The sequence below is a fragment of the Armigeres subalbatus genome, chromosome 1 (genome assembly GCF_024139115.2).
Source record: "Armigeres subalbatus isolate Guangzhou_Male chromosome 1, GZ_Asu_2, whole genome shotgun sequence".
Classification (NCBI taxonomy): Eukaryota; Metazoa; Arthropoda; class Insecta; order Diptera; family Culicidae; genus Armigeres; species Armigeres subalbatus.
The window spans coordinates 177,061,580-177,071,547 of NC_085139.1; the positions used below are offsets into that span (position 1 = coordinate 177,061,580).

Here is a 9,968-nt window from a genome sequence, read left to right on the forward strand (position 1 = left end):
AGAAGTCTCACTTCTCTCTACTTATTTCCCCCTTCTCACTGTGAAAAGTGAGTAGTGCGAAGTGAGAAGTGAGACATCTCCCCACCCACTTCTCACTTCTCATTTTTCACAGTGAAAAGTGAGAAATGAGCAGTGAGAAGTGAGACGTCTCAATTCTTACTCCTCATTTCTTACTTCTCACTGTAAAATGTGAGAAGCGTGAAATGTGTAGTGAGACGTCTCACTACCCACTTAACACTACTCACTTTTCACAGTGAAAGTGAGAAGTGAGAGGTGAGAAGTGAGACAACTAACTTCTCACTCCTCACTGTTCATTTCTTACTGTGAAAAGTAAGTAGTGTGAAGTGAGAAGTAAGACGTCTCACCACTCATTTTTCACAGTTAGAAGTAAGAAATGAGGGGTGAGAAGTGAGAAGTCTCGCTTCTCACTTCTCATATCTCACTCTTTACAGTATGAAGTGAAAAACTGTGAACAATGAAAAGTGAGTAGTGAGACGGCTCAATTTTGACTTCGCACTACTCACTTTTCACTGTGAGAAGTGGGAAATAAGTAGAGACAAGTGAGACGTCTCACTTTTCACACCTCATTTCTCACTTTTCAAATGACCTATTCAGCCAAATGTCCTGCTCGGCCAAATGAACTGCTCGGCCAAATATCCTATTCGGCCAAATATTCTAATCGGCCAAATGTCTTGGCAAAACGACCCTTCCCCCTGTGCTTCGGTGCCGATTGCTCAACATGAATACTTTCGAAAGAAGGCGCAAGCTACAGCAAGCGACATTTGTGGCTAGACTACTGTGCGGAGAAATTGATTCTCCTTTGTTATTGTGGCTTGCAACAAAATGACAACTTTTGTGATCATTTTTCGAGGCTCTCATAGATGTGAAAAATGTACCCGCAGTACAAATAGCACGTGTTATCAAAGCATTCATCGCCACAATCCTCCACGTGGCAGCTGAATTTTTCAAAAATATCAAAGTAGCTTTTTTCTGGCGGTATGTTTTTCTTAGGCGACTATCTGGCGATCATTTTTTATTGCGATTAAAAATAAGCGGAGAGTGCGGTACAGAACTCGAGTTTCTTGATATTCGTGTGATTCAACGCAAAGATCATTGTTGCAAAATGATTTTATTGTACGTTCCTCGGACACAATGAACCCCGTTCGCTACTATTGTAACCATTACTTTTAGTTTAACTCATTAGGATGCTAAATAAATTACAATTTATTGTTAATTGTCGACTGGAATTAAAGTTGTTTATGGATGTGGTTTTCTCAGTCTGAGGATAATCAAAACGGCTAGTTTTTTAAATTACCCGACGTTTCGGTCGAATGTATTTGGCCGTTTTCAAGGGAAATTATTTGTCATTCGTTTTTCGTTCGGTTGAAATATTTTCGAATTAAATTTATTTCTTGAAAAACTAGATATATTTTAAAACGATTAACATTTCATTTCTAATTATATATTAAAAATAATTGTTCTACAGTAACTTTTCTATATAATTAAATCTTTAAAATTCGAAAAAATCTATTATAACAAATCTTTATTTAACAAATCCTGACACACAAGGTACAATAAATTAAATTTTAATTTTTCAATATTTTTTTCATGACATTTCAACTTTCTTTTTTTAAAGTTATTTTTTCTTTAAAAAATTCTTGAACTTATTTTATTAAAATTATTTTTATTAAATTACAAATAGAGACCCTCGGGTTTTTTTTGCAGAAAATGATATTTTGCGGGGCAACAAAATAAAATTTGGATAATTTTGAGGATTTTCAAAATATTCTTTAATAAATCCGAGGAGTTTTTTAATTTTTTTAATTTTAATATTTATTTTTTATTATCCCCCCCCCCTTGACCTTTCGGAGAACAGTAGGACAAAAAGTTAATTAAATATTTGTAACGGCCTAACTAGATTAAATAAATAATTAAATAAAATTTAATTAAAATCAATTGATTTGCACTAATTTCTTTTCAATGTTCAATGTTACTATTTAAGCTTTGAATTATCTTTCTAGATACACTTTACAGTGCATCCACTATGTTACAACTTATCTTATTTTAATAACAAGAACGATTTTTTATATTACTATTAAATCCACTTTCAAATTTGTATTTAAAAAAATTATCCATATAAATAAATTTATTGTAATGCATCTCTTCTTAAATATAGGAGATCGAAGTGTGCCGCGGCCGCAAGTTGACGCGATTATTTGGTCACTGAATTGCTCCCGTCATTTTTGTAGTTGTTGGAAACTGGAAAACAATATGGGAATTTCGAAATAGGTACGAATAATTGAGTGAGTAACGAAATATAAATGTGAAAACGCGCGTTAGTGACAATTGATTGTGTATTTGTATTGTGAATAAAATCATAATCGAAGAATGAACAAACAAAAAACGAAGTGCTCCAAATGACTATTTCGGTTGTAGGATAGATAAGACAAAGTTAAGTTTTTGTTTCAATTATTTTTTTACTTGAAGAATCGTTAGATTGTAATGTCATTTTACTCATTTTTAGTTTTAATTTCAAATTGATGGTGGTGTTTCGTTGGAAGACCGACAAAGACATATTTTTCCCATTGATGCTTATTATATTGAATCTTCTGTGGTAGATGTCGTGATTTGCTTGGGAAAATTATTTGCCTTGATGATATCGCGGTATTTTTTTCCAAGCGTCCCCATTGGCAGAATTAAGGATAACAACATCTTTTTTTGTTCGATATGAGATTTTTTGAATAACGTTCGTATTCTTCGATGTCTTTTACACAAGACCAAAATTAGAAGAATTTAATTGTTTTTGTGGAACTGTGCTTGCAAGGCAGTGGCAACTATATTGGCACAAATTTTTCAATGTTTCTGAACTGTTTATTGTGAAACAAACGTAGTTTTTAGTTTGGTATCATGTTATCATTGTGTCTTATTGTTTTTGTTTTTGTTGAATCATTATTTTTAAGGATTTTTATTTCAAATGGGCGTGATTAATTTTGACCTTGGTTTATGGAACGGCGATTGTGCGCTTCATTCAAACTATTTTCGTCAACTAATGTACCAACAGAAATAATGGATTTCAATCTATTTGGTTGTAACGTAATTGTCGTAGCCAAGCAAATCCGTACTCCGATTTGCCTCTTACCAACGAAAACAAGCGCGGAACACCGAAGGATAATTCGCATGTTCACGCCTCAAAACCAGAACACTGAATGATCGTTTATTTTCACCGTTCCTGTCAGCCTATTTAGATTGAATTTCAAATTTCTTCTCATTAGCTTCTTAGTATGCTGGCAATTCAAATGCCAACTACGATTGAATTTCAAATTCGTTATCATTTTTTCTATTATTGTCATTTTTAAATATTTTTGTTTATTTCATTATTTTTATCATGAAATAAGAAATACGTTCCACTTTATCCATCAATGTAATTAACAAATGCAAATGCATTTTTCAGACTCGCTTTATTCCCCACAATATTCACCGTCTCTACCCATTCTTTTTTTACGGTTAGGATTTTTTTTTGGAGCTGTTAATACGAAAACATGAATTTAATTATATTCTTTTTTTTAAACCGGCGCAGTAGTTCATATATCAATAACAGCTGTGAATTTATTATTTGTGGCTCAAAAGCATTGACGCTGTCCTTAAACTGTCCTTAAATTCTGTTGAAACTATTGATTTACTAAACCATTAACTAAACCAATCTAACCCAAATCCAATCCACATTCTACACAAATCCAATCCAATCAAAATCCAATCTAAATCCAATCTAAATCCAATCTAAATCCAATCCAAATCGAATCCAAATCCAATCCAAATCAAATCCAAATCCAATCCAAATCCAACCCAAATCCAATCCAAATCTAATCCAAATCCAATCCAAATCCAATCCAAATCCAATCCAAATCCAAATCCAACTCCAATCCAAATCCAATCCAAATCCAATCCAAATCCAATCCAAATCCAATCCAAATCCAATCCAAATCCAATCCAAATCCAATCCAAATCCAATCCAAATCCAATCCAAATCCAATCCAAATCCAATCCAAATCCAATCCAAATCCAATCCAAACAAATCCAAACCAATCCAAACCAATCCAAACCAATCAAATCAATCAAACCAATCCAAACCAATCCAAACCAATCCAAACCAATCAAATCAATCCAAATCCAATCCAAACCAATCCAAACCAATCCAAACCAATCCAAACCAATCCAAATCAATCCAAACCAATCCAAACCAATCCAAACCAATCCAAACCAATCCAAACCAATCCAAACCAATCCAAACCAATCCAAACCAATCCAAACCAATCCAAATCCAATCCAAACCAATCCAAACCAATCCAAACCAATCCAAACCAATCCAAACCAATCCAAACCAATCTAAACCAATCCAGATCGAATCCAAATCCAATCCAAATCAATCCAAACCAATCCAAACCAACCCAAATCCAATCCAAATCTAATCCAAACCAATCCAAATCCAATCCAAACCAACCAAATCCAAATCCAACCCAATCCAAACCAATCCAAATCCAATCCAAACCAATCCAAACCAATCCAAACCAATCCAAACCAATCCAAACCAATCCAAACCAATCCAAACCAATCCAAACCAATCCAAACCAATCCAAACCAATCCAAACCAATCCAAACCAACCAAACCAACCAAACCAACCAAACCAATCCAAACCAATCCAAACCAATCCAAACCAATCCAAACCAATCCAAACCAATCCAACCAATCCAAACCAATCCAAACCAACCAAACCAATCCAAACCAACCAAACCAATCCAAATCCAATCCAAACCAATCCAACCAAATCCAATCCAAACCAATCCAAACCAACCAAACCAATCCAAACCAATCCAAATCCAATCCAAACCAAACCAATCCAAACCAATCCAAATCCAATCCAAACCAATCCAACCCAATCCAACCCAATCCAACTCAATCCAAATCTAATCCAAACCAATCCAAACCAATCCAAACCAATCCAAACCAATCCAAACCAATCCAAACCAATCCAAACCAATCCAAATCTAATCCAAACCAATCCAAACCAATCCAATCCAAACCAACCCAAACCAATCCAAACCAATCCAACCAATCCAAACCAATCCAATCCAAATCCAATCCAATCCAAATCAATCCAAACCAATCCAAATCAATCCAACCAATCCAAACCAATCCAAACCAATCCAAAACCAATCCAAATCCAATCCAAACCAATCCAAATCAATCCAAATCCAATCCAAATCCAATCCAAATCCAATCCAAATCCAAATCAATCCAAATCCAATCCAAATCCAATTCAAATCCAATCCAAATCCAATCCAAATCCAATCCAAATCCAATCCAAATCCAATCCAAATCCAATCCAAATCCAATCCAAATCCAATCCAAATCCAATCCAAATCCTTACCAACGAAAACAAGCGCGGAACACCGAAGGATAATTCGCATGTTCACGCCTCAAAAACAGAACACTGAATGATCGTTTATTTTCACCGTTCCTGTCAGCCTATTTAGATTGAATTTTAAAATTCTTTTCATTAGCTTCTTAGTATGCTGGCATTTCAAATGCCAACTACGATTGAATTTCAAATTCGTTATCATTTTTTCTATTATTGTCATTTTTAAATATTTTTGTTTATTTCATTATTTTTATCATGAAATAAGAAATACGTTCCACTTTATCCATCAATGTAATTAACAAATGCAAATGCATTTTTCAGACTCGCTTTATTCCCCACAGTAATTTGAACAAAATATGCTGTTCAAGAGAGTATTCATTACCCGTTTAAAATTTCAGGGTCAGATACAGTTACACTTTGAGAAGAGTTCTTGAACTTGGTTTCTGCTGCATTATAGATGGTGAATACAAACAGTGGAGAATGAAAACAATACTGGGTCTGTACACACCGACGGTATTTCTATTTATCGCCGGACTATCTGTATAAAAGTTTGATGGAAACTGGCTAGCCTTAAAATTCAAAAAGTTTTCATTTAGAATAAAAAGTAATTCAAAAATCTAGGACATCTCCAAGCTCCAAGAGTCATCAAAGTCGTTCTTATTTATTAAATATACTGCGTTTGGAGCTTTTACCGAACTTTAAACTGCTGACTGATTTAGCTGGGCCTTGAAAGTTCATCCTAGTTCTATTTTTATAAAAAATATGTACAGTGCGCGTCCACGTTTCCTTTAGCACGCAGAACGATCGCGTGAACATTGAAATATTTCATTCTGCGTTTCCAATCACTCAAATAATAAAAAAAAAATGCGTTGCGTAGGTGAGTAAATGAATTAGCAAGTAGAAATTAAGTACGTGTCCGATTGTGTTTACTTTCAGGCAGAACGATCCGATGATCGCGCGATGATTGCTCCGCATTTTGCGAGTTAGTTAATTAATAAGCAAATAGAAGTTCAGTGCGCGTACGATCATGTTTCCATTAGCACGCAGAACAATCGCGTAATATTTCGTTCTGTGTTTCCTACCACTCAAATAAATGACAAAACTGCGTTGCGTGGGTGATTAAATTAATTAGCAAGTAGAAATTTAGTGCGCGTCCGACTGTGTTTCTTTCCAGGCAGAACATTAGTGAAATTAATAAGGAAATAGAATGATATGGAAATGCTAATATCATCTTCCAAACTTGGACGTACATGTTCATGATAGCATTAGAGGCGAAAGTATAGAATTGATAGTTCCGTTAGGATACGGCAGGCATGAAGAATGTTTTTATAGAAGTTGATTTGAAAGCGAGCGGAGGGCAATATTTGTGATGGCACATATCGCACGACCTTCCTTCTGCCAAGCTCCCGTATGAAGGGGGAGGGAAGAATATCAGTGTGGAAGCTGATATATCTCCACTGGCAAAAGGAAGGTGGTTTGACTTGCTCATATGCCATCGCGTGCGGAAGGATTTGCTATCGACGAGTACTGTCCCCAAATTTCTAATATGACATCAGCATTTAGTCGAATAGGATTTTTATTGCACAGTTCTGTTTTCTCATTGCGTCCGAAGTTCCGTGCGCATCCGATCACGTTTTCTTTAACAAGCAGAACGACCGCGCGATCATCGAAATATTTTGTAGTGCTTTGCGCGGTTAATAAGTAAATTAATAAGTGCGAGCTCGATTATGATTTTGTTTAAAACTACACGCTACACCCGCATACCGTTTACCAAAACGAACCCTGCTACACTCCATTCCCAATATATCCAACATCCCAGTGATTTCTCGAGCAAGTGCAGATGACTCGTCGGCTTCTATCAAAGCGAGTATCACGTCAAACTGTTCCTTCCCATTCCCTACTTGATCTGCATTCGGACACGGCCGGCGCTGGTATTGCTTAGTTTTGGATCACCAGTTCTTACACATTGAAGATAATGTTAGTCCCAAACATCATCTGTTGGTTCTCTGTGTAATTACAGCTGATCATTGAGCATCGCTTCTTAAATATAAACTGAACCTTGATCTGACATTTTATTAAATTAAATAAAAAGATTTTTTTCCGTTTTTTCGGTTTCGGAACGGTTGACAAATAATTTCCCTTGAAAAAGGCCAAATACATTCGGCCGATACGTCGGGTGATTTCAAAATCTAGCCGTTTCAATTATCCTCGGACTGAGAAAGCCACATTCATAAATAAATTACAATAGAATAAATAAATAGAAAAATATTTTAAAATAAAATCGGACAAAACTCCGTATCGAATGACAACAGCCACCGATGCACAAAAACTGATTCTTTATTTCACTAATTTTCTGCCGCGTTCATTAGTTTTAGCTTGTTCAATTGTTTATCATTATGTCTTCAATCCAGTCTAAATAGTCGGCAACCTTTGTGTAAACCCCAGGATGGTTTTCAGTCCCGCAGTTGAGGGCTCCAAAGCTGACAACACCCACAACGTACGTGATCAGTCCACTCTCATACATCAATGGTCCTCCGGAGTCGCCCCGACACGAATCCTGACCTGCTTCTCCTCCGATGCAGAGTTGATCGTACGATAGTTCGATCATTTGTTGTCTGAACGCAATATCGCAAATGGTTCTATTTTTTCCTATTAGAGATACATGTCGTTGCTTACCAGGTGTATCTGGAATTGAAAAGTGTTAAAACTTTAAAATACTAAAAAAAATCGCTTTATTTTGTTTTTGAGCTTTTGCCGGGAATACCTATCACATTTCTTATCAAATATGGGCGTGACAGGAATAGCGGTTAAAAATATATAAATCATACCTTTATCGGTTTGTCCCCAACCGGTAACGATAAAGTTTTCGTTTTCTATTCGTAGCTCTTGAATACTTTCACTGAATGGCAAGCATATAGGAATAACGTAATCGTTGATCTCCACGTGTGTTCGTGTTTTGAGCAAGGCGATGTCGTGTCTCATGTTTGGATCATACATTGAGTACGAAGGATGCGAGAATTGCCCTTCTACTTCGTATATTGCTCGACAAAGTTTGACATCGTTTATTATAGTACAATTAGACTTCTTCCCAGTGTCCCATTCATTGAACCGCACACCGTGTCTGTAATTGATTGAACTATTATCAGCAGCTCATCAGCGCAAAATAAACAACACTTATACACTGTAAGTCTTCTCGGGATTCCGACAATGCAGTGAGCTGCAGTTACAACCCAACGATAATGCACTAGAGCACATCCACATGACATCTCAAATTTGCCTCTGTGCGTTCTGTATTCGATAAGTCCTGCCCATGGATAAACACCAATACCAGTCTCTTCGCCTCCATAAATGCGTTGGCCAATCCTTGAGATACCACATCCGTCCACATTCTGAATGATTGGGCAACAAACCTTGAAATCATAGTTTATTCCACAAGAGTAACGTTATTTCCATAATGTAACAAACATCTAAACATAAGTACCAATGGTCTTGGTGGCTTCCCCGGTATTTCGCCACATTTATTATGATCAATGAAACTCCAATCCTCAGAGGTGTGATCTTCCGATCTAATAATATTCAAAACATATTGACAATCTATCACGGGTACACAACTTCCACTCCGGTAAACTGATGTCGTACAAGTATCGTTTAGTTCGCTTTTCACGCTATTCACAACCAAAAGTACAACGAAGAATAAAAACATTTTTTAACTATGCTCTTGTTGAAAGCTGACTCTCCTCAAGACATCATGTTTCCAACTGATGCAGTTATAATCTTCGTTTGAATCTGGCATCAATACCGTACAGGTCAAAACTGCGGATACTTCATGTCAATTAACTCATTTGTGATAAAAATCATAAAGTGATTCATATCATGAACAATTCAAATATGAAAATATTGCTGACTTTTCTATATCAAATTGTGCGCTATAATTTGAGATCTGTACGGTAAACAACCTGCGAGTAGTGTTGATGTGTATGCAACAATCAATTACGTTTTTGTGATGCTCGTTCAATCAAAGGTTGTGTATTGTCCAAATCATCGACTCACTGCTACCGCACAAATAATATGTTTCATCTCGATGACTCATGAATGAAATACAATAGCTCAAATGTGAGTATTGGCAAAGCCGCGAAGCATGCGAACTAGGATTATACAAACATCCAAACATGGGTAGATGGGATGGGTGAGTCGTGGAAAAAAATGTTGAATGGACAGTATTGCGACTTTCCGGAGCTCCACGGTAAGATGTTTGCTTTTTATATACACTTTAGCAAAGATGCATTCGAATCCCAGTTCGCAATAGGAAATTTTCAAAAAACTTCTCCGCATTGCGGTATTTTTGTTGCTTATATGATCTGCTATTATTCAATCTCAATCAGTGTTGGTAAAATCATTCATAAATCTCAATCATTGACCGCTCCCGCGCGAATTAACTCGTTTGCGAGTTTGAAGGAATCCACCAAGTCTGAGTTTTTTATGCTAAAACGGATCATTTCACTCATTTCCCAAAAAAAACATTTCGTTCGAAAAAGTGTTTAAAATCAATTT

At 36.1% G+C, this 9,968-nt stretch overlaps 1 protein-coding gene across 1 annotated transcript; it reads right to left on the reverse strand.

The window, feature by feature from the left end:
- Positions 1–7,735: 7,735 nt before the first annotated feature.
- On the reverse strand, positions 7,736–9,184 carry LOC134208697 (CLIP domain-containing serine protease B15-like). The gene is made up of 4 exons (XM_062684513.1): positions 8,899–9,184; positions 8,598–8,827; positions 8,246–8,538; positions 7,736–8,102 (listed from the first exon to the last, which is right to left on the reverse strand). Exons 1-4 carry the CDS (start codon positions 9,118–9,120, stop codon positions 7,798–7,800), a joined length of 1,050 nt encoding a protein of 349 aa, XP_062540497.1. The 5' UTR covers positions 9,121–9,184; the 3' UTR covers positions 7,736–7,797.
- Positions 9,185–9,968: the final 784 nt, after the last annotated feature.